This window comes from Cryphonectria parasitica (genome assembly GCF_011745365.1).
Source record: "Cryphonectria parasitica EP155 unplaced genomic scaffold M406scaffold_8, whole genome shotgun sequence".
Lineage (NCBI taxonomy): Eukaryota > Fungi > Ascomycota > Sordariomycetes > Diaporthales > Cryphonectriaceae > Cryphonectria > Cryphonectria parasitica.
The window spans coordinates 734066-757086 of NW_024468916.1; the positions used below are offsets into that span (position 1 = coordinate 734066).

At 53.9% G+C, this 23021-nt stretch overlaps 7 protein-coding genes across 7 annotated transcripts; 3 read left to right on the top strand and 4 right to left on the bottom strand.

Moving 5' to 3' along the window:
- Nucleotides 1-948: 948 nt before the first annotated feature.
- Nucleotides 949-1351, top strand: M406DRAFT_266653 (uncharacterized protein; the record flags this gene model as incomplete). The annotated part of the gene is made up of 2 exons (XM_040917814.1): nt 949-1140; nt 1220-1351. 2 exons carry the CDS (start codon nt 949-951, stop codon nt 1349-1351), a joined length of 324 nt encoding a protein of 107 aa, XP_040772352.1.
- An 812-nt stretch (nt 1352-2163) lies between these two features.
- M406DRAFT_74333 (uncharacterized protein) lies at nt 2164-5681 on the bottom strand (the record flags this gene model as incomplete). Its single annotated transcript, XM_040925730.1, has 6 exons — nt 2164-3435; nt 3520-3863; nt 3936-5152; nt 5269-5389; nt 5465-5635; nt 5669-5681. 6 exons carry the CDS (start codon nt 5679-5681, stop codon nt 2164-2166), a joined length of 3138 nt encoding a protein of 1045 aa, XP_040772353.1.
- Nucleotides 5682-7466: 1785 nt separating this feature from the next.
- Nucleotides 7467-8580, bottom strand: M406DRAFT_103940 (uncharacterized protein). Its single transcript, XM_040915091.1, has one exon. The coding sequence runs from the start codon at nt 8460-8462 to the stop codon at nt 8061-8063; it is 402 nt and encodes a 133-aa protein (XP_040772354.1). The 5' UTR covers nt 8463-8580; the 3' UTR covers nt 7467-8060.
- A 1989-nt stretch (nt 8581-10569) lies between these two features.
- On the top strand, nt 10570-12437 carry M406DRAFT_342185 (glycerol kinase; the record flags this gene model as incomplete). Its single annotated transcript, XM_040921745.1, has 3 exons — nt 10570-10687; nt 10727-10913; nt 11012-12437. The coding sequence occupies 3 exons, from the start codon at nt 10570-10572 to the stop codon at nt 12435-12437; spliced, it is 1731 nt and encodes a 576-aa protein (XP_040772355.1).
- Nucleotides 12438-13865: 1428 nt separating this feature from the next.
- M406DRAFT_50761 (family 81 glycoside hydrolase) lies at nt 13866-16273 on the bottom strand (the record flags this gene model as incomplete). The annotated part of the gene is made up of 4 exons (XM_040924422.1): nt 13866-14635; nt 14707-14793; nt 14887-15031; nt 15104-16273. 4 exons carry the CDS (start codon nt 16271-16273, stop codon nt 13866-13868), a joined length of 2172 nt encoding a protein of 723 aa, XP_040772356.1.
- Nucleotides 16274-18410: 2137 nt separating this feature from the next.
- M406DRAFT_294946 (uncharacterized protein) lies at nt 18411-21507 on the top strand (the record flags this gene model as incomplete). The annotated part of the gene is made up of 4 exons (XM_040919164.1): nt 18411-18515; nt 18579-19012; nt 19072-20551; nt 20620-21507. The coding sequence occupies 4 exons, from the start codon at nt 18411-18413 to the stop codon at nt 21241-21243; spliced, it is 2643 nt and encodes an 880-aa protein (XP_040772357.1). The 3' UTR covers nt 21244-21507.
- A 71-nt stretch (nt 21508-21578) lies between these two features.
- On the bottom strand, nt 21579-22353 carry M406DRAFT_242945 (ESCRT-II complex, vps25 subunit; the record flags this gene model as incomplete). Its single annotated transcript, XM_040916194.1, has 3 exons — nt 21579-21691; nt 21813-21970; nt 22007-22353. Coding segments are annotated over 3 exons (618 nt in total), but the record flags the coding sequence as incomplete, so codon positions are not given.
- Between the last annotated feature and the right edge of the window lie 668 nt (nt 22354-23021).

Consider the following 23021-nt stretch of genomic DNA (forward strand, 5'->3'; position numbering starts at 1 on the left):
CCACCTCTTTCTTCGAGCGGCTCCCACGGAACGTATACCCTTCGAACCTCTCCTCGTCGCTGTCCCCAAACGCCTCGTCGCTGTCGAGCTCCGAATCGTCATCATCCCCATTCACACCGACATGCCACTCGTTTCCCTCGCTATCACTCCCTCCTTCTCCACCACTGCTTTCGTCGTCGTCATCCCCCTCACTGAAGGCAGCAGACTGCCTGGCCCGTTTCTTCCGCGGCCCCTCATCCTCGTCCTCCTCGCTGTCCGCCTCGTCATCTTCCTCGTCTCGTCTGTGTTTGCCACCGCCCCCTCCTCTTGGCTCTCTCTCGGGGTCAAGCTCGAGGTCTCTCCCGCGCCGCGTGGGCCGCTCCGTATCGACCTGCTTGGCGGCGATAGCAAAGGCGTCGAGGGCGTGCGCGCGGGCTTTCGCTTTCGACTTTTGGGGCTTTTTCGACTTCACACTCGAATTTGATCCGCTGTTGCCCAGCAGGGAACGGCCGTGGGATTGGCGGCCAGGCATTTTGGGTGAAGGTAAAGAAAGGTATGGATCCTTTCAAAGGACCTGAAAATTCGCTGGGCGAGTTTGGAGTGAGTAAATAAATGGACTTACTTCTAGGTTCAGAGAATAATCGAAATTCTTTTTTGGAGGGTCCTTATCGATAGCGATAGAGTACATATACCCCTGTTGGTGTGTTGCTGCGGGCAGGCATGCAGCGCTAAACCTTGGCTGCTACTGGAAAATCGACAGGCGACATCAGGCTTAAACCGCCACCGCATCGACCTCAACGGCAACACCTGACATTGAACGCAGGATTGACGGCCATTGGGGTTTCTGGCAGCCTACACGCGAATCCAGACCTCCAATCAATTTCCACATTCTCATCCTTTCAGCAAAGCTCAAGCTCCCTACGCATTGCGGACTCCATACCACGCCGGCCAACATCCTCCCCCCCAAAAATGTTTAAACCAACCCAGGCGCTCTGCCGCCGCTACCGAAAGCTGCGCCTGACGACCAAGGACATCAACAAGGGCTACTACAAGGGCACAGGTACAGGTCGCATGGGCACGCACGACAGGTGGGGCGGGTTCTCGGTTGACTACAGCCTGGTGCGGACATACGTCGTGCCAAAGGACCTGAACACATTCAAGGTGCGCCTGCTTCTTCTTCCTCTTTTGTTCGTCTCTAGCCCGTGTGAACTCTGCTGACTTTTTGGGTCGCCAATTATAGCTCACCCCCTTCGTCACAAACAATGTCCGAGTCCGTTCCGGACTAGAATCATACCGCGATTACGGCGCCGAGGGCCCCAGGAGTCCAAAGCTCTACCTCGACAAGTGGAAAGAAGAGAACGGTCAAGAATGAAGAAAGGTGTGTTGCTAGCCCGGCCTGCCACCAGAGCCAGAAGCGGGGAATGCGATAGATGGATAGTTTCAATAAAAAAAAATAAAAGGCAATTTTTCCTGGTCACCATGAGGAACTGCTCAAGAAAGGGCCGTCGCAGTCCTGCTGTAACAGTTTATGGAGGGGTTTAGAGCTTCATCTTGGCGTGAAGCCAGATAGATGTATATGTATATATTTTAGATCACTGGGTCATCGTAGGACTAAGAAGACTGTCAGGATGCTTTACTCTTTGTGCTCGGCTCCAGGGCCAGGTGACCACCAGGCTGCGACGTCGACCAGCTCTATGGGCTTGAATGTTCGGTATACGACAATGATACTACATGTAACACATCTCAGTTCGAAAATTGAACACGAGCTTGGTGCCCAAAACTCAAGATCCAGAATGGGAGGAAGAGGCGTACTTTAGCAAGAGGTCATGATGAATGCCACTCCAGGATCATACTCTTCCTGATCATTGTCATCCTATGCTTTGACTAGCCCTTTTAGCCGGCATTGGTAGTGACACTGTACAGAGGATGAACAATTCGCTTGGGTCATTCAAAGTATATTCACATATTGTGAATACCCATTCCGCCACTTATCATCTCTGCCCTAAAGAAGCAACGTTCAGCCATGACCTAACTGTACGCAAATGAGATACACTCGTAAAGAAAGTACCGGCCGAGACGATTCCTGTGAAGAACCGTGTGCCATCGTGAAATGTATACATAACGATGCAATTTCCTCCCGCTCGATATGGTGGAACTGTGTCGCTGTCATGACAAGAGAGCTCTTCAGATCCAGAACATTGAGTTCTTGAGATCATCATGGACCTTCATCTCCCTGATGCGCCGGAGCTCCTCGTCCTCGGCAGCCCCCACCGTCCTTGTCCTGATACCGAGCATGTCCTTGAATGGTTCGTGGGCTATGGCAGACTCGTATGCCCGAGCTCTGGTGCATAGAATGTCGGCATAGTACGCCGGGGTGCACAGGCTGACTGCTCTGGTCGCCCGCCCGAAGAGATAGCACACCTTGTGGGTGAACTCCTCCAACTTGTTGACAGCCTCTGTGAAGTCGTGACCCTTGACCAACCCATCTTTCTTGTATTTTGTCCTGAAGATATCATCGCGGAGGACAACATAGCGCGCGGGCCGCGCTGTCCCCTGGATCGCCTCGTGAGCTGTGAGGAAGAACTCCCAGTACCGTGCCTCAGTGATGCCACGGTCGACAATAGTACCACTTCTCATGTTGCCAGATTTTGTCATGTGGGTTGGATCGGATGGGTAGAAGCGGGTGGAATGCCTCTTGACCGCGACTACGAGGGTGATCTTTGGCTCCTCCCCCTGGAACTGGTCGCGATAGGCGGCCTCGATCTGGGGCAGCTCGTCTTTCATGACCGCCTCATACTGAGAATCGGAAACACCGTCTCGGTAGATGATGATGCGTTCGGGCCGTCGGCGCCTCTCTTTCATCCACAATTCAAGTCTGCTCTTCATGTGCTGCTTCAGGTTTGTCGCATCGGCAATCTCCTGTCGACGCTTCTGTGTCCAGTAGCAGCCACTCCACTGCCCCAGGCCCTCGTCGACGCTGGCTACCAGCGCCATGTGACTCGGAAGATCCTCCTTCTCCACCGCTGTTGGATGGACTGCGTCGTAGCCCACGACCATTGTGCCTCTGAACAGCTCCGGGGGGTGGGTAAGCTGGTGATTGGTGCCTCCAAGCTTGAGGTTGATCTTGAGGGACACATTAGCAAAGTATTCTCTTTGAGTCTGACCATTCTTGACAAATTTCCTGCCGATGACACAGACTGTGTGAAGTCCATGCACGACATCGCCGAGGAACTTGATCTTGTTGTAGACCCCGCTTGGCTGCTGGTATGGGAAAACGATGAGCGCAAGAGTCGCGCCCCTCGCTTTGCTTTCCTTGAGGAAACTGTGGAAGCCCGTTATGATATGCTTTTCTCCACCTTCTTTGATGTTAAAGGTCATTAGTGCATTACCCATCTTCATGCCCAACCTCAACATCTCCATCTTGAAGTCCTGGATGGCCGGCAGAGTGGTGGCGGGCTGTGGTTGAAGAGTTATCAACACCCAACTTCTGGCCTGAGGAGAGCAGAAGCTGACATCTTTGAGGTTCCATAAGCCACCTACACCTGGCACGTTTGATTGCCTGTATGCCAGTAATGGAGCATCCAGCTCACGACCTTGGACCTTGAGCAGGTCATTTCCGACAGACAACCCAAAATGCTGTAGAGTCTGGTTGGAAGAGCCCAGATGCAGCACGGCATGACCAACGTTGCATATCTTGGTCGCATTGTCAAAGGGTCGCTGGCATGCAAATCTAATCATTTCAGCCGCGTCATCCTGCTCAATTTTGGCGAGGCGGGCCTGTCCGAAGTCCAGCCAGCATCTCTCAGCGGGGATGTAATCTGGAGCCTCGGGTGTGCCACGATTGATTAAAGGCAGCTCCGGGTGTTTGAGCGCGATCTTGTAGTCTTGAGGATGAATGGTCAGTCTTGTCTCAGGGTGTGACGTGTGTAGTTGGAAAGACAACAAGACGCACTTACACTTCTCAAAGTATTGCTTGACTGTAATGTCGTCATCCCCGTCCTTGCATCTGGCCTGCTCCCAGTTCGGGAAGTCTGTCTGTTTACCTTGACCCGAGTCCTTCCTCCGGGCAAAGCCAGCAATGGTGATCCTGTTAACGAAGTCGTCTGGACCTCCTGGGTGGCTCTGATCTGTGCAGACCGAACTTCGGTTCGGCTGCGCATCCGTGGGCTTTCCCTTCTTCTTTGGTGGCTTGTAGAGAATCTTGGTCCTCTGAATGATCCCGTGCAGCTTCTCGAGATCCCCAAGTCGCTGTTTCTCGTCGCTGCCCCAGATCAACGCCGCCCTCGGCCACAACAACCGCCCTAGGTTGATCTTGGGCCGGAAGATTCCATACGTGACATTGACATTCAACAAAAATTTGCCAGTGGCTGGACGCACATTCTGAACGAATCCTCTGAGGATCGTCATCAACTTGGGTATGTCTGGGTTGCTCATGCACACAAGATCTTGGCGCTCCTCCCTGGAGTCTTTGAAATACCTGCCTGCTCCAAGGACTCTGGTCTTCGCGTCTCGCAGAGGTGCATACCCAAAGATCACCGAAAGTGCCTTGACAAACCCTTCCGGGGGCGGATTTCCGTTACTCAGATCCTTGAATAATGCACCGAGGTCCATTTCCTCGTCAAGTTGAAAGCGAACGTCGTATCTGCGGTCCTCTTTGTAGACTTGGGACGGTGGAAAATGAACCTGAACAGTCGCAGTCTCGCGACAGACTGTCAGCAGTGGCAGCGCCTCTGTATCCTTGAAGTCCAGAGGCTGTTGCAACACGAGGGTCTCTTTGTAGTCTGTTGCCCACACTTGTCCCATTGTGAGAGCGTCTTGGGCTGTTGCAAATATGGCCCCGATGCGTTTGCCTGTGATCTTCTCGTCTGTGTCGGTATCGGCCAACACAGAGAATGACCCAGATTGTCCTGCCTGCGCGCCATGCCCATCGGAGGCGTTGCGGGTTTCCCGTCTCTGGCTTGTGTCGGCAACTTTTTGTTGACCCGCCGTCTTCTTTTCCTGCACCGGGTATACAGCGAAACTGTAACGGTACAGCTTTTTGGGCGACCCAAGCGTCTTGATAGGGAAGTAATTGGCCCAGAGCTCGACTCCCTGACCACCAGTTCCAAAGGCTGGGCGGTAAGGGCGTTTCTCGGCCTCGGCCGCCTCCGCGTCTCGCTTGACAGAGTTCAGTCTATACTCGTCGATCTTTTTATTCTCAAGTGCTTTGGGTTCAGCAAGCACAGGCCCAGATGACCTGAGATTGTCAGAATGTGGAATTCCGCACGGCTGGATGGATTTCAGACTTACTTCCAGACTTTGCCGCCAGATGAATTGGATGAACCGCCGCCACCGCGGTAGTTTCCACGAGAGCTGCTGTAGCCTCTGCCGCCAGAAGCCTGATGGGAAGGGCCTCCAGACTGGTAACCACCTGGGGATGGTCTACACGAGTGAATTCAGCAGCCATATGAGCACGTAAAGCTATATGGAAGTGCGGCCGGCTTACCTGACAGACAAGTTGTACTGACCACCACCTTGAGAGTATCCACCTCGACCGCCTGAAGCGCCACTGTACCCACCATGACCTCCTGAAGATGAAGAACCTCGGCCCCTGCGATTATTCCTTCGGCCGGAGGCGGACTGCTAGTCCTCACCACCGCCGTTGCCCTGATGCGAGCTAGACATCGTTATGAGGTGATCTTAAGCACACAGCAAGGGCTCATTGTTGACGACGAGTGCTAGATGGTGCGTGGATGTCGGTTGGGTAACTAGTTGAGTACGAGTGTGTGAAGTGTGCATGTAGCGATGCAAGTGTCGAGTAAAGCGATCACAGCGAGCGGAGGGGGGCTAGAATGATACAAGTAAAGACAATTCTAAATCATCCAAAAATCCTAGAGAGTGAATAATCGATGGTCCTCGGACGGCGCGGCCAAGCTGGTGAGAGAAACGATGCTACTTGGGGGGATGCTGAAGATAGAAAACAAGAAAATCGGGGAGGGAAAAGGCGGGAATTGCATGTCCCTTTATTGATTTGTTTTGAGAAGAGAAAATAACAATAAGGTCAGGAGGCAGCATCGAGTCAACATTGACTGGGTTCCTTCCTTCCTCGTTGTGTTTGGTCAAATAACATTACGAGGTCAGAGCTGCGTCTTGCTGCGGATTGCTGCATCTTGCACCCTAGGGGAGGAGGTGAGCTGAGGCGAGGAAGGTGGTGAGAATTTGTTCCAGATTTAGATGTGATTGACTTCAAGATCTCGATGGCCCGCAAGACTTGGGGAACCAGCAACCCGCGAGACTTGACGCCATTGCATACTAGAGAAGAAATACAAACACAGAGTCTGTCAGGATAGAGGCAGCAGCGGTAGTAGAAGTAATGAACAGCAGGAACGATGAGTCCTGCATCTGTTTCTCCCTGCCAGATAATTTTAACAAGTACACAGGCCGCATATGAGAGGTCGGTCCACAGAGAAGAGAGCAACCTGGTGGCTTATGGATTGATCCATTCCGGAGGTCCTCACCCGAGGCCCTGGTTGCAGCTGCCCGGATGTTGTTGCGCAGGAAGACGAGATTGAATCTTGTTGCTGGTGCACTCCATGTTCGAATGTTTGCCACAAAATTGAATGCATTCGCGCAGTATCAAGTCTGATAATGACTACGAAATTATGGCCAATTCTAAATACACAAGTCATCAGCTCACGAGCCAGAGAGCCAAACTGAGGGGACAAGAAGGTTTGAGATAAACCTCACGCAAAAGGCGTCTTCCTTGCAGCAGAACCAACAACTCATCCTGCGATTGATTGATCTGCCCCAAAATGTCGACGTTGTCGATAATCCCAAAAGACACACTCTCCCGTTCCCGGCGCGGTGGGAAGTACCCATCTATGATATCATTTGAAGTGGATCTGCTGGGTCTGGGGTAGACGTCCCGGGGATCTGGGGGAGGCTCCGAAGAGGAGACACGGGGGCCGGACACACACAAAAGAGGTCCCTGACGAATGGCCGATGCAACCGATCATGTTGATGTAACCAATCATGCTGATGTAGCCGATCCTGCTGATATGCCAAAAGGGATGTACAGCAATGATGTGTGCCTGAGGTCATATTAGGAGGACAACGTCAATGGTGCCACAGATGGAGCAGGGCCAGGTCTGACGCCACACATGCGCTTGGGTACTGGACACAGAGAAGATGTGCAATAGATGAGGTCAGGGCCGTCATCTAGATCGTCGATGAGATGTGGCGGCACAGAGTCCTCGGTCGCGCTCCATGTACCTTCTGGCGTAAAGTCAGCATGTGGCAGTGAAGGGATCGTCTGTGGATCTCTATGGTAGTCGCCTGTGTGAATCGAGCCGCGCGACTGTGTGGAGAGGGGTTTGTGTCTTTGTCATCCCCCCCCTTCGCAAAAGTGCCAATGCCAGCACGAGGCAGAGGTCAAACAGAGCTCCTGCTTGGCTGTCTGAGGCTCAAGACCCCTGGTGATGTCTTGGGAAAAGCGGTCCTGCTGCGGAGATTGTCAACCATGGAGATCATTGGTAGGTGATGCGGAAAACGTTCGCTCGTGACCATCCATAGTATAGAAATGGGATTCGACAATGATGGGCAATTCGGCACGACTCGGTCAGAAGGTCTTGGCGACCGTACTACGCCAGTACTATGCACAGACCTGAGGTTCACGGCGATTTCATATTAGTACTATACACGAGGAGGATATTCATATGGTGCATAGTAAAACCACCTAACTACTATAGACTAGAGTAGTAGTACGAGCTCAAAGCTTTGCCAGCGTCTGACTCTTGGTAGGACTGTCCCAGAAGAGATGGCAGTGGGATACTGAAAGTAATGATTGGTGCAGATGGTGAGTCAGGGACGACGAGCAGAAAAGGAAGAGAAATGATGATAGTGAGGGACAATCGAGAAGAGAGAATGAAGAGGGAGAGAGAAAGGGTGCGTGGGTTGACAGAGAATGGGGGGCACTCGAGTGCGAAAGATTTCATCGTCGGACCCCCTTGCCCCTTCCCCCTTCGCCCGGCAAAGCAAATAGGTCAAGCAATACGAGGCGGGCGCAGAGAGAGGGTTGAGGAAGAGAAAAGATCGTCGACCTTCTAGAACGGTCGCATAAGCCGATAGGATTTGAGAGGACGTAATTTGTCCCAAGGAGGAGCGGGGTTGTCTTGGTCACGATGATTTCCAGCCCCGTCAAAAAGTGTTGAAGCCCAAGAGTGGACCGCCACTTGTTCCGGAAAGGCTATCTCTTGGGGCCGCGGGATACCCCAGCAAAGCAACGATCGAGTCGAGAGAGCAGTCATCTCCGCGGCACAGCAGGCCACCCTCCGTTTGTCTGTCGGCTGGGGCCAGGATTGGGGGCCACTTTTTCCAGTCCAAGAGGTGCGATCGTGACTGTCTGATAAGGGCATGTACATTGTCGATCTTAAGTTGTCCTCCCGGTGAAGTGAAATTTGTGTGAGCACGCGGAACACATGCACCGAGCGCGAGGGCGAAGGCATCCAGATCACTCGCCTCTCCCCCTCTCCACCTTTCTTCTTGTCTGGGGTCTTGACCGTATATCGGCGCCCGCCTCTGTCCTAGTCGAAAACATCCTCATGCACGAGCATTGCTTTCCGCCCTTCTTTTTTTCCTTTTTTCTCCTTCGGGGGGTTTTTTCTCTCTCTCTCTTTCCCTCGTTAGCCGCAATATGATGTGTCAACATTTGCGCTGCATAAGGTCGTGATGCTTCCCGTGTTTCCGACTCTCCAACCAGACAGACAAGACAGTCTGGCAGAACCGCTTTCATCCGACGGACGACGCAGGAGGGGTGGAGAAAGGAAAGAAAAGGCGAGGGCCGGCTTCTTTTGGGTGTGCGGGTACCCAATAGCATAATATGCCGATACGGCCAACAACGGTCTTTTCGTGTGTTGATAAGATTAGTACATAGTAGTTAGTTGTCGTGAAAATGCGACGGTGTTGTTCCAGACCCGGGGTGAGAGTGTCCGTGGACCACAGTCTGCAAATCTTTTGGAATTATGGGTCTGCATCCCTCTCTTCAGGGCCAAGCGCACTCAATAACTCCTCGAGATCGTCTCTCTTTCTGGTAGTGGACCTGTAGTCCAGGCCACGGATGTAAATTGCAAAATTGCATCTTGTGAAGTTGGTGGTGGCCGTTATTATAGGAAAGAAGTCGTCGGTTGGTCGGTAGGTTGGTCGTGCACGATGCGACAGAAAGAAGGTTCCAGGAGCAGAAAGATCGAGATGCGTTTCCCCCACCAAGAACTGCCAAGGTTTCTCTCCGCGCTGAACCCAGACTTGCCAGGCCTCTCTGTCTCTTGGAAAGTTGGGGGTGGCTGTGGGGTGTTTTCCATGGCATTCCTTGTAATGGGTCCAGGCGGCCGGGGGGGGGTAGGAGAACTCCAGGAGAGTTCTGCATGTGCTGTGCAAGAGTAGTCAGCAAATTTTGAATGGTAGCCCCCTGTTCCACCCCCCCCCCCCCGGCCAGCACGGTTCCAATTCTTCTCTGGGCTTCTCTGCAGTGGCCCTGCATCGCTCCTGCAGCGTCCTGCAGAAGGCCCAAGCCTAGACCGACCCCCTCTGAGTGCCAGAGACTGTGCAGAAACAGTTGCCCCTCTAATCTTCCGCGAATCAGAGGGCGGGAACCCCTCCATGGTCTCCTCCCCGACCCCACCAAAACTGCGTGCTACAGATCATCGAGTGACATGGCAGGGATTGCTGAGCCCGTTTGTCCCCCATGACGTGCCTCGCCATTCGGATCGCTGTCGCCCGCCAGGAACTTTGTCTCCCTTGTCGCGCAACGACTATCACTCTCGCCCACACTTACACGATGCACACGCGCGCATACGCACACAGCCCATGCATGCGTGCCCCTTGCGATCGATCGCCCTCTCAACCCCCCCCTAGCAAGCACGCACGTACCAAAGGACACAATTCAACCGCACAAGCCAACTGACCAGAGGCAGAAACCTTGAATGCCCCGGTCTTGACCCGTTGTGGTAATCCGTCCATCCCATCCTTGAGCCGCAGCACCCCGTCTTTCCCTATCCGACCCAAATTGATTGAAATACGGCCTCCCCTTCTGCCTTTGAGCCGAGGCAGAGATTCTCTTCGACCATGCCATACCCTCCCTCTTCGACCTATTACACCACATTCGCATCATCAACACTCAAGCACACAAGGGCACTTACCTCGAGACTCTTGTCGTTCGCCTCTAGACATTTTCACCACTGCCACCAGGACCACAACGACGTCCTCCTCCACCACCGTCCTCCTCCTCCTACCGTCTGCTTCGCCTTGGCAGAGCCTAACAGCACTTCTTATCCTTTCTCCTCCTCTTCCTCCCCTCCTCCCACCTCCTTCAGCTAGGATCAAGGGCTGCTTGCCGTACCAAACAATCACCCCCACGCAAGCCGCCCTGTCACTTTGGACCATCCTCGGAACGCTTCTCGTCCCGTTCCTGCACTAGCGTATCTTGCTTTGTGCCACTATCTCCCCCATTCCTTCCATCACTACCATCACCCTTATCAGTCTTGTCCCAGATCCTTCGGGAACTTTCCCAAGATGATTACCACAACAACAAACGCCAGGCCTAGGCCAGTCACCACCATGGCCGACATAAGGGAGTCTAAGAGGCTTCGGCTCGACGAGGAGCTTGGCACCATCAGCCTCATCACACCTGTCGAGGAGAAGCCAGATGCCATTGCCGTCGAGTTCGTGGAGAACCGTGATGAGCCTGCGCCGGCCCTCCTCACACCTGAGCCAGAGCATCATGTCCGTGACGAGTTTCTGCCAGAAGGCATCAAGGAGACCGATGACGAGGTGCGCGAACACTGGTTCGTCGGCAGCATCGACCAAGGCACAACCTCCACCCGCTTCCTCATCTTCAATGGCGAGGGCGAGCCTGTTGCCAACCATCAGATAGAGTTTGAGAACCACTATCCCGAGTCAGGGTAAGCTTTCCCTCCTTCCTCACCTGATCTGACATCTCCCCTTCCTTTGGCGATCCGCAACGACAGGCGTGGCTAACAAATACATTCTCTAACCGCAGATGGCATGAGCATGACCCGCTTGAGCTGCTCAGCTCGGTCGAGGAGTGCATCGAGGGTGCCATGGCTCAGTTCGCAGACAAAGGCTACTCCGCCAAGAACATCCGCTCAATAGGAATCACAAACCAGCGGGAAACCACAGTCGTGTGGGACAAGACCACTGGTGAGCCCCTCTACAACGCCGTTGCGTGGCCCGACACTCGTACCACAAATCTCGTGCGGGAGCTCAAGAGCCGTCCCGGCGCTGGCGACCTGGCCCAGGCCTGTGGTCTGCCCCTGAGCACCTACCCCAGCAGCGTCAAGCTGATGTGGCTTATCAACAATGTCCCCGCCGTCAAGGAGGCCTATGAGGAAAGCCGCTTGGCCTTTGGCACTGTCGACTCATGGCTCATCTTCAGGCTGAACGGTGGTGTCGACGCCGAGAAGCCGGTGCACGTCACTGACAGCACCAACGCCAGCCGGACCATGTTCATGAACCTGCGGTCCATGAAGTACGACGAGAAGCTGCTGTCCTTTTTCGGTATTGATCCCACCAAGTGCGCGCTGCCTCGCATCGTGCCGTCTTCGGATGCCACCGCCTTCGGCAAGCTCGTCAGGGGCCCGCTCGCAGGCACGCCCATTGCCGGCTGCCTTGGTGATCAGTCCAGTGCCCTAGTTGGCCAGTGCGGCTTCCAACCCGGCCAGGCCAAGAATACATACGGCACCGGGTCCTTCATTCTGTACAATGTCGGTACTGAGCCCGTCATCTCCAAGTCTGGCCTGCTGGCGACAGTGGCCTATGACTTTGGGGCAGGCCGCAAGCCCGTCTACGCCCTGGAGGGCAGCATCGCCGTCGCAGGCTCAGGCGTCAAGTTCCTCATCAACAACCTTGGCTTCTTCGAGACGTCTGACAAGATTGAGGAGGTTGCCCAGAGTGTTCCCGACAGTGGTGGTGTCATCTTCGTCACCGCCTTCTCGGGTCTCTTCGCACCCTACTGGATCGATTCGGCCAAGGGCACCATCTTCGGCATAACACAGCACACCAAGAAGGGTCACATCGCCCGCGCCACCCTCGAGGCCACTTGCTTCCAGACCAAGGCCATCCTGGACGCAATGGAACAGGACTCTGGCAAGAAGCTGCAAGTGATGGCTGTCGATGGTGGGCTCTCCAACTCGGATCTCTGCATGCAGACGCAAGCGGACGTCAGCGGTATCCCCGTTGATAGGCCCGCGATGCGTGAGACCACGGCGCTTGGCGCGGCCATCGCGGCTGGCCTGGCGACTGGGGTCTGGGCCGAGCTGGAGGACCTGTCCCAGGTGAACCGCAGGGACAGGAAGGTCTTTGAGCCGCAGATCTCCAAGGAGAAGAGCGCCAAGATGTTCAAGAAGTGGAATCAGGCGGTCGAGATGAGTGCAGGGTGGATAAGAGACAACTCTGATGATGAGTAGTGGTGGGTCTTCTGACCACTCTCATTGCATGCATGCTGGCGGGTAATGTGGTGTTCCAAACTTTCATTGATATTATAATCCGGCGAACATGATGACACCGGAAATGGGACGGGCGAGCGAAATGATTAAATACCATGGATTGATTGCGTTGGAGTTTTGGGGGGGGGGGGGGGTTTAAAGGAAATACCAACTGGGCTGGGGCTGGGCTGGTGGACATCTGGAGCCCCTATTTCTGGCTATATACATTTACCTCACTACGAGGTTCGTCCTAACAGGACCTGCACAATATAAAATTTCCACGAACAAGATTCCAACGAGCTAGGATGATGAGACCCCGAGCGTACTCGCGCATGATTGAACTCCAAAGTGGCCTGCTTCTTGGGTACGTACTATTGGGGTCGAGAAGGGTGGGTGGTGGTGTGATGCACGAGGGGACCATCTGGGCTTTGGACCTGGGCCTGGGCCTGGGCCTGGGGCCTGGCCTGCGCTTGACCACCTGGCGTTCTAGGATTGGGGTTGGTTTGAGTGTGTGTGGTGTCAAAACAACTCTGGGGTAACAACAGTAGGCAAAGAGAGGGGATTGAATCCTGGTTGTACCGTCCTACCGTTGCAGTGATGCTCAATTGTCGACGAACCACTGGGGGCCCTGCTAGATCCATCACACCCACCATTACTCAAGTACTCCTTTCGCCCCTTGCTGAATTCGAACCCCTCCCCCACACTCCTCCTGGGATGCATATGGATGTAACTTGATATGTGACTTGGGAGTATAATGGTACTTCCTTTGTACGTTTGAAAATCCTGTTGGGGGAAAAAAAGAACACGAAGGAAAAAAAGGCTGTATTATGCATACTCTATCTTATTCCACCTTGTGTTTTTAGGCGTTTGATTGCTTGTGGTGTACAAGGTGCTGTTTCTGTCGAATTGGTATATTTTGTCTTGCAGAAGATACAAGCAAGTCTTATACCATCCCTGCCTGGAAGTGAAGGGGGCGGGGAGGGCAAGGCAACAGAAATGTGAGGTTAAGAAATCAAGATCACCGTCATCATTTCTTTCCTCTTTCTTTATTTCCCAATTCTTTCATTGATTTGTCCCTCAAATTTATTTCTTCTGATTCTCACGATGTCTGTCTATCCCAACTTGGAGAAAGAGGTGTGCTTCTCAAGTGCTGGAAGAAATGCAGCAAACGTATCTATACTATTCATCCGTGTAACAACAAACCAGAAAGTTTCCAGCTCGCCTGGTGATAAGATGAAGTCTCATGAATGCAAATCATTGTCTGTTCTAGATGCGCTATGGTGCAGAGTCATCATTAATTACCGTTCAAGACATGACGAGGAGGGGCCTCCTTAGTCCAACGACCACAGGCCCTGTACTAGAGACCAGCGAGCGCTGGAAATGTATATGTTAGCAACCGCATACTTCCTCTCAGAAAGAAGCAAAAATGAATAGACTGGAGAACTTACCAGCCGAATAGGCCAGATACCACGTCAAGCTCGCCCCACCATCCAGCCAGCTCGGATCAAAGTCCGCCTGGCTGAAGAAATCCCACGCGTGTTGCGGCCGTATCGTCGCCAGGTTCCCGTATAGGATCCCCTTCCAGCCTCCCGTGACATTACCAGCCACCCCGTTCGAGAAGTACTGCTCCCACTCCTCATGCACAAAGTGCCTACGCCGGATGTACGCCGTGCTGGGAAGCAGCGGCAGCATGTGTATGCCCTGTATATACTCGATATTCGTTCCAAAGTACGTTGTGTGGTCGATCTTGTTCTCAAAAAGAATCCCCGCGACCCGATTGCCGATGAAGTCTGCCGGCTGCACGTCGTTGTCCTGCGTGTAGAGGTAGTACATCCCCATGGCCCGCCTCTGCACGGCGAGCATCAGATTGCCGCGCGCGGCCATGTTGGCGTCGCCTGTGACCGTGCCCCACATCTTGAGCGCGTACGCCGCCATGACGTCCTCGGAGCTGGATTCCTGGTCGCGCCCGTCCGCGGACTCGAACAGACCGTGGGCGAACGAGTGTCCGTGGTACCAGTCGAACATGCGGCTGACGGGAAAATAGGGGTCGGAGGGGCTGGGGTTGGCGTAGTCGCGGATGAGGGCGGTGACCCAGGCGCTTTTTTGGCCCTCGGCGAGCCAGGAGGGATCGAGGTGGGCGATCACGGCAGCGGTGAGGACATGATAGCCGTAGTGAAAGTCTGTGAGAAGAGTGAGCAAGTGGTCAGTCAAGAATGATCAGTGTCGGCAGAGAAGTATGAGCCGCACTTACGATGGTCGTTATAGTATGTGTTGCCAAAATCTACTCCTGAGTCCCCTGTTGCGTATGTGGCAGAAGAGACGACACCGCCCCAGGCAGCTGAAGAGAGAACATTAGTATTGTACACATGGTAGGATAGATACAGCTCATAGTTGGATGTGTCATCTTTTGGAAAGCCAGTGAGATACATACACTCATATACCAGAGGATATATCTGGGTGTTGTTAGTGAACAGTGAAAAGGCCTCCTTGAGCTGCTGCAGACCGGCGGCAGCAAGGGCAGTCTCGCCCAGCATGTCGTTAACCACGACGAGTATCATAGCAAACTTTGCTAAAGCCTGAACATCTTGTGTTAGCAGCAACCGACTCATCCCCATGCACACACGTTCTTGACTTGGATGGAGACTTACCTTGCCACTGTAGTACATGGAATTCAGGTTTGTCTGCGCCGACATGTCCTGACTGAGCTCTGATTGAGCAACCTCAAGAATCTGGGCCTGCGCCGCAGAATTTAATGACTTTTGACTCCCTACACTCGGAGTCCATGGCACAAACCCCATGTGCACTGGAAGTTTGTGCTCTACCATCGTCCAGGAATCAGCAGTGATAGCAGTCGCAATCCCCTTTGTCGTCGTTTGCAGCTGAAGCGCAGCCTGCAGAAACGTGTTGGTTGTATCATCAAAAGACTGCACATGGTGCGGCAGCGCAAACATCAGCAGAGGATTGCCATCCAGCCCGGCCCGTTGAAAAGTAAATGTGTACGTTCCAACCGACCTCGTTGTAGAACCCGAGACCGTCACACCCGTTGCATAAGAACCACACGCGGCATCGTACAGCGCCTCGCCCGCACCATCTGGATCCTTGGCCACTTGAATCGTCCCGCTGAACGTCGAGTTGGAGCGCATAAGGCCGTTGTTCACGACCTGCAGGTCCAGAGACGAGCCATCTGAGCTGGTGGCGTACAAGAACCAGATCTTGCCGTCGTTGAGAGCGATCTTGTACTTGGTCACACCAGGCCGGGGCTGTGTGTTGATCTTAGTCACGTTGAGGAAGAAGACGCCTGTCTGGATTATGGGGGTGACACCGTGGTAGACCGCGGTCACGAAGCCGGCGCCCTGTGTGAGGGGGAACTCGATCGCCGGTGCGGCTGCGACAGAAGACTGGAGCTGGATGGTGGCCGACATGTCTGTCAGATTGGCGCTGGTGAGCGTCGTGTCAGGCCCGAGTTCCGCGGCAGAGAGGATGAGCGACTGGATGCCGATGGGGTTGATGAAGTAGTTGACGGCGCCGTACGAGTTGACAGGTCCCAGAGCGAGCTGGTCCGCGTCGATGTGAGAGATGGTCAGGCCCCAGGACTGGGCGACCCCTTGGCCCTTGGCCCAAGCAACCGAATATGGATGGAGGAAGGTAGTTGATGCCTGTGTGCCGAGGAAGAAGTTTTGGTAGAACTTGTTGGTGGAAATAGGTGCTGCCTGCTGGACCCCCAGCCTGGGAACCGGATGGTCGCTCCTCTGCCCGATCTGTGGCGGTGGCGCATCAGTCGCAATAGGCTCAAAGATGTTGGAGGATGGTGCGGCCATAGAGCCAGACGAGTTCCTCATGTTCATGGTCGGGGCTGCCGCGATCAGGCTGGTTGGAGAAGGAATGCAGTTGGTCAACAGAGGGTTCTGTTTTCCCTGTCCGACAGTCTCGAGCTGTGTGTGGATCTGGCCGACAGTGTCTGGACGGACTCTGGGTTGCGGTAGGATCTGGACAGTCCCCGTGGGCACTGCTGCCGTGATCACTGGAACAGTTGCTCCTGATATCAAGCTCTGGATGGCGGGAGTATTCTGCTCATGATGGGTAAGCAAATCGTCCCTTCCTCGTCCTTTCCCCTCCGCCAAAAGGAAGGGGGGGAGGGGTACTTTGGAACCTACCACAACAGAAGAGGGTTCTATCGGCACGACCAGGCCTCCTCCATTGACAGGAACAGAAATTATTATGTCGTCCTTCTTGTGCACATGGGGATGATTATTATGGGGCTCGCTTGAACCGTGAGGAACCGGGCTTCCCTGACAGGAGAACACCTGCAGTGCTGTCAGCAGCAGGAACCATCTCATGTTGTTATTGGCCCTGATCTTGGTGAGGACCATCTTGGAAGCACGATGAGGCTGGAGGGAGTGAAAATGGACAAGAGAACGGGACTATCTCTTCAACGTGACCACAGCTCTGCATTCTCACTCCCTCCCTCCCCTCCCCTTATTATAGCACCAACCCTCATCCTACCAGTACCACAGCTGAAGAGCTCGGCGGCCATGGTGAAGGGGGTCGGTCATGCGTGGGGCAACAATCGTGAAGGAGGCTAGGGTGTGGTAGCGTCAAGGGGCTGACGTGAAGAATCATGCCTAGAAACGTGATCCGAGGTTCTGGGAGGAAGGGAGCGTATAGTGCCAGAGCCCAGAGAAGAGAGGGAGAGGGCGGTGCGTGGCTGGGTCATGTACTACCTTTGGCTGGAATGTTGGACGGCGGCTCTTAGAGTCTTGTCTTAGGGCAGATTGAACGTGGCCCCGACTTGGTCACAAGGGTTGGAAGAATGAGAGAAATAGTCAGGATGGCGAGTCAAAAAGACTCCGGGACGGGATATCTTCATGCTCTCATGATTAAAGAATCGAATGGGGACCGAGAACAGGGAGGTCGGCGTTTGGAGGAGAGAAGGTGGGACCTGGGTTGAGGTCGAGGATCTATGTACACATATAGCGCGACCTATTTAAGTGGTGCCAAGCATGTGACGAGGCAGGGAATGGATGTGACCTCTCTCCCCCAAAACATTTCTGGATTGATTCATATATGCTTTTTGTTGGACATGGATAACTCAACTACCACAGTGACAATGGGAATATATGAGAGGCAGAGAGAGACACAAGATCTGTTAGATCTGTTGTGGTTGCGGGTAGATTAGTTGCATCGGACCTATCACTGCTAGATTGGGCATGATTTCGGCCGAGGACAGGACATGTTTCGGACATGAACCTGCTGACTTTTTGGTTCGGAAGCAAAAGAATAGAAAAGGGAAGGAAAGGGAAAAAAAAAAAAAAAAAAAAAAAAAAAAAAAAAAAAAAAAAAAAAAAAAAAAAAAAAAGAGAGAGAAATGATTAATGAAGAAGGGCGAGAGAGAGGAACAATGTAGAGCCAAGATTTTCGAGTCTGATTTGCTGATGTAAACAACATCGCTATTCCAACCTCTGACGGGGCTGTGCAAATGGAGTACAGTACTGGAAGGAGGTGTAAGGTATTTTCATATCTCCTTAAGATGGATTTACACGCCTGAATTGTTACGCAGTACACACCCTGGACGGGGTAGGTCATGCTTTTCGAGAGGTAGACGCGCTGGTCCAGGGTCCCGTGGTCTGTACTACTTAGGACCCCATGCGCTAAAACGCGCTCTCCATCTCAGGCGCGTACTTTATGTACTGAATGAATTCGCCCAACTCCAATCTTTGTACGCTTGTGCAGTGCGATTACGGCCTTCCGCCCTACTTTTTGCTTGCAGACCAGTCAACCGATTGCATCGTCCGAAATAGCTTTACATGGCGGTGGCCCCCACCCGACAACATTGAATTTATTGTTTCGTCATCTACATCCTCGTCTCTTCGCGGACGCAAACTGTTCTCCCCACCAACTCGACGCGTCGACAGAGTACGTCTCCCTCAACAGAACATCTTGACGGCTTGATCCATCATGGCCGCGCCAGTGGATGATAAGGGGAAGGAGAATGGTTTTCTCGACCAGTGCGCCATGTATTTTGTCCGCAGCGACAGGCTCTCAGAGTCCATGATCAAGGCGGTGGGTCGACGGTCCTTGGCTTCCTTCTCGTGTTGCTGCTGTTACTGATATTCAGAGCTGCAGTTGAAAGACACGGTCCAAAAATATGATGCCCAGGTCATTGAGACGGAGGATGACGGTTCTATACCTGTACCCTCCTGTACACATATTATTGCCGAGACCATCGACTTCCCCCAGTATGACGAGGCTATGGCTATGATGGTCCCCGTCGTGAGACCGGCTTGGATCAACGCGTCACTGCGGAGGGGTCGACAGGCCCAGATCCGTCCATACTCCCCAGACCCGCGGTTGTTCTTCTCCAATGTGGTATTGGCCTGCGACGAACTCCCAGTCACGGACAAGGAGTCCATCATTGGTGCGGTCCTGGCTTTGGGCGGCACACAATCCAAAGATGTCGGCCGACTGACTACTCACATCTGCGCCCTGTCGACCGACGGACCCAAGGCGCGCATGGCAAAGGAGCGCCGCTGGGCCTGCAAGATCGTTCTGCCACACTGGTTCGTCAACACCACCCGTTTGTCCCTCGTGCTATACCATGTCTCATATTATGCCACAGGTTTGATGACTGCTTCCGCCTTGGAAAGAGAATCGACGAGGGCCCATACTTGCTCCCTGATCCCGAGATCCTCCGCGCAAATCCCGACGATGCCGTTGAGATACCCGAAAACAGACACCTCGAGGGAGCCACATCTGCCCGACCCGACCGGCCACCACACAGACCAGCCAACGCCAGACAGAAGCTGACTGTCTTCGAGAACAAGAAGGTTGCGTTGTCTTGGGATCTCCAACTGAGCGACGGCCTGCGCAGCACCCTTCAAGACCTCATCACGAACGGTGGAGGAGACGTTGTGGACAGCACACAAGACTGTGATTGGTTTGTGTGCCAGTACCGTGACGGGCCCGAATACATCAGAGCCGCCCAGCATGGCAAGGATGTTGGTAGTCTTGCCTGGCTGTACCACGTCATTTTTAGAAACCAGTGGTCAAACCCTCTGCACCGCCTCTTGCACTACCCCGTGCCTCGAGGCGGCATGGATGGGTTCAAGGGCCTACGCATCACCATCTCCAACTACGGTGGCGAAGCGCGCACGTACCTGATGAACCTGCTCAGCGCTGCAGGAGCCGACGTCACAGGAGCCATGAGACAGGATAACACACACCTCATCACCGCACGCAAGGCCGGTGACAAGTGTGATGCTGCTGGGGACTGGAACATCCCCATGGTGAATCACCTCTGGGTCGAGGAGAGCTACGCCAAGTGCGAAGTGCAAGCACTGACCGACCCTCGGTACTCGCAATTCCCTCCGCGGACGAATCTGAGCGAGGTTATCGGCCAGACCTGGTTTGACGAGTCACGACTCCATGCCGTGTACTACCCTGGCGGAGATGACGATTTGGATACCGCGGCACGTCGCAAGAGGACGGTCAAGAACATGGTCCAGAATAATGCGCGGAGACATGGCCCCGGGGCTGGTCTTGTCGTCGGACGACAGAAACATCCCGAGTTCGACATTCTGAAGGATGACGAGGTGGAGTATGCGGACAAGACAGCTTGTAAATTCGGCGTCCCGGCACCGCCCAAAGCAAACGCACAACCTGATTCAACCACGCCTGTTCGCGCGCAACACCTACGCACCGGCAAGGAAAACGACACTTCGTCGGTCTACTCGAGTGGTAGTCGCAGCGCCAAGGCCTCAGCGCTTAGCAAGTTGCAGAATATGGCACCTGACATTGCGTTGTACGAAAAAGAACGAAAAAGGAAGTCGACCGGCAACACGCCTTTTGGCGGCAAGCGAGCGGCGGACCGCATTGAGCAGGAGCGGGAAAAGGAACGAGAGAAGAAGGCCCAGGAGAAGGGCCGGTCCAAGAGTCCTTCGCACGAGCGCGCCGATGAAGAAGGAGAAGATGAGGATGATGCGGAAGAACAGCGGCCAGCCAAGCGACAGAAGTCATCTCTGCCTCCGGTGGACATGCGCATCGTTCTGACCGGCTACAAGAGGTGGACTGACAATGCAAAGAAGGAAGACGCAGATAGGGTGAGTCTCCATTTCCGACGTCTGATTGGAAGACGTTGTTCTTCTCTTTAGCTAACGAAAGATGACAGCGAAAACTGCGGGCCATGGGCATCCAGATTGTGCAAGAGTCGGCACAATGTGACTACCTGGCCGCACCGCAATTGCTCCGCACTGTTAAATTCGTCCGCACGCTGGCCCAAGGGCCAGAGGTAATCAGCTCCACCTTCATTGACGACTGCCTCGACCAGGGCGAGCGTCAGCGCGTCGAGCGCTACAAGCTCAAGGACAAGGAAAGGGAGAAGTCGCTCGGCGTCAACTTAGAGAAGTCCATCAGACGAGCGCGCCAGAACAAAGGCCAGCTAATGTGGGGCGTCCCAATATACTGCACTGCCTCGATCAAGAGCGGGCCTGAGAGCTACCGGCCCATTGCCGAAGCCAACGGTGCCATCTTCAAGACATACAACGGTCGCACGTCGACCATCAAGGTCACGCCCCCAGAGGAGGACAGCCAGGGCCCGGAGCCTGTGTACCTGTTGACAACCAACAGCAAGGCGGAGCAGAACTTGTGGCCGAGGTTTGAGAAGATGGCCAGGGACGGCAACATGTTGCCAAGGATCGTGTGCGTGGACTGGCTGCTCTGGGTCGCCATGAACCAGGAGCTGGCCTTTCATGAGAAATATCTGGCTGAGAACTTCTACAAGGGCAAGCCATGAGGATGCTGTCGTGAGGAGCGGCGTGTGCGTGTGTGTGTCCCTTGTGCGTACTACTATAGTACGTCTTGCGGTCGTAGAGATCGTCTCGGCGAAGGGCGCCTTTTGGACAACGAAACAGGCGATCGATACGCTACTTTGAGAGTGTATTCCTTCAGCCTTGGATTATGCCGTACGTGCATCTTGTTGCGATCACAAGGTCCAGATAAGTACCTAGGTCGGCTAATGTTTTAGTACCATAGTTGTGGCATTGATTACAATCGTAAATCTCATACCCAGTACTCTTCGTCTTGTGTTGAAAATTGGCCGTTACCCCTATGCGGGTGCAAATGGATGGATCAAAAGAACTTGACGCCTTGCGAATCCTCCTGTCCAAAGATCTGCGCTTTCCCTCTCTTGACGAGCACATTCAAGGCTTTCTGCAGGAGATCTTGGTCGAGGCCGTGGAACTCTGTTATGTTTCAGTCCAGTGAGTCAGTACTGTGCATCCCTGACCAAACAAAGAAAGAAACGGCTGATCTTTTCTTCTCTTTCCTATTTCTTCTTCTTCATCTTCTTCATCTTCTCCTTACCGGTTCCTATGGTCGCGTCCCCCTGCGTCAGCTCATACAACGTCAACACAGTCCCCTTCTGCCCCGTCTCATCCACCCACCCTTCCACCAGCGCCGCCCACTCCTCCGGCGTGCGCCAGTAGATCCAGACGAGATCACCGCCGCCGCCACCGCCGCCGCTACTACCGTCTCCTGCCCCCTCGGAAGAGGAAGACGAGGAGACGTACTCGGCCCGCCCATCCCTGCGCATGAAGTCGATGACCTCGCGGATGTCGGAGAGGGCGAGGCGGCGGTTGAGGCGGCGGTTGTGGAAGAGCTCGTCGGTGTTTGGCGGGGAGGAGGAGGGTGCTGCGTCGGTGGTTGCGGCGGCGGCGGAGGAGGAGGAGGACGTTGTCGCGAGGGAGAGCGGGAGCTTGAAGATGCGGTAGTGGCGGCAGTAGGAGAGGACGAGGGAGGACCACTTGACGAGCTGGGCGTGGAGGGTGTTGAGGTTGGTTTGGCGGGTGTAGAAGGCTGGGAAGTAGTACTCGCGGGGGAAGGTGAAGGGGGGTTGTTGGTGGGGTGGGGCGGTTGTTGTCGCCATTGTGATGTGAAGGAAAGAAAGACGAAGAAGCGAAAGAAGAGAAGAATAACAAAAAGGTCGAAGCAGGGTTTTTATAGAGGGATTGAAGGTGGTGATGAAGAGTAGTTGTTGACTTGGGAGTCGACAAGTATATATGATGAGGGAGGAGCTTATGAACAAGCAGTACCCCGCGGCTCAACATCTTGCAGTGTCATCTCTTATCTCCAGTTAGTGGGGCCCAGGGCAAGTCGCAGCGTCTGAAGCTACTATAGCGTAGCGTTTGGCAGCGGGTGGTCAGCACCTTACCAATTACTCGGGTCGACCATCTCACAGCACAGCACACAGCAGAAGTAACATTAGCTGACTAGGATCAGATGAAATTGAAATGTCTTGAGAATCTCTCATTACTACCATCATCATTATCGTCATCCATGGAGAGAGCAAAAAGAGACAGGATTAGTCAACCTATACCCATATAGAAAAGAAAGCCTCCTGGTGGAGGAAACGTGCGTGGTATTATCATCATCAATTCGACCTGAACCAATCCAAAGGTTTCCCTTTCCCATGCGCGTGAACAAAATTTGGAGCCCTCGTACTCCGTGACACCACCCAACACCGCCTGCTCATGCTCGGGTATGGACAAGAAATCGACAGAAAACAAAATCTAA

Bases quoted from the DNA above. Each gene is read 5' to 3' on its own strand.
- M406DRAFT_103940 (XM_040915091.1), bottom strand. From the start codon at position 8,462: ATGCCTTCGCCCTCGCGCTCGGTGCATGTGTTCCGCGTGCTCACACAA.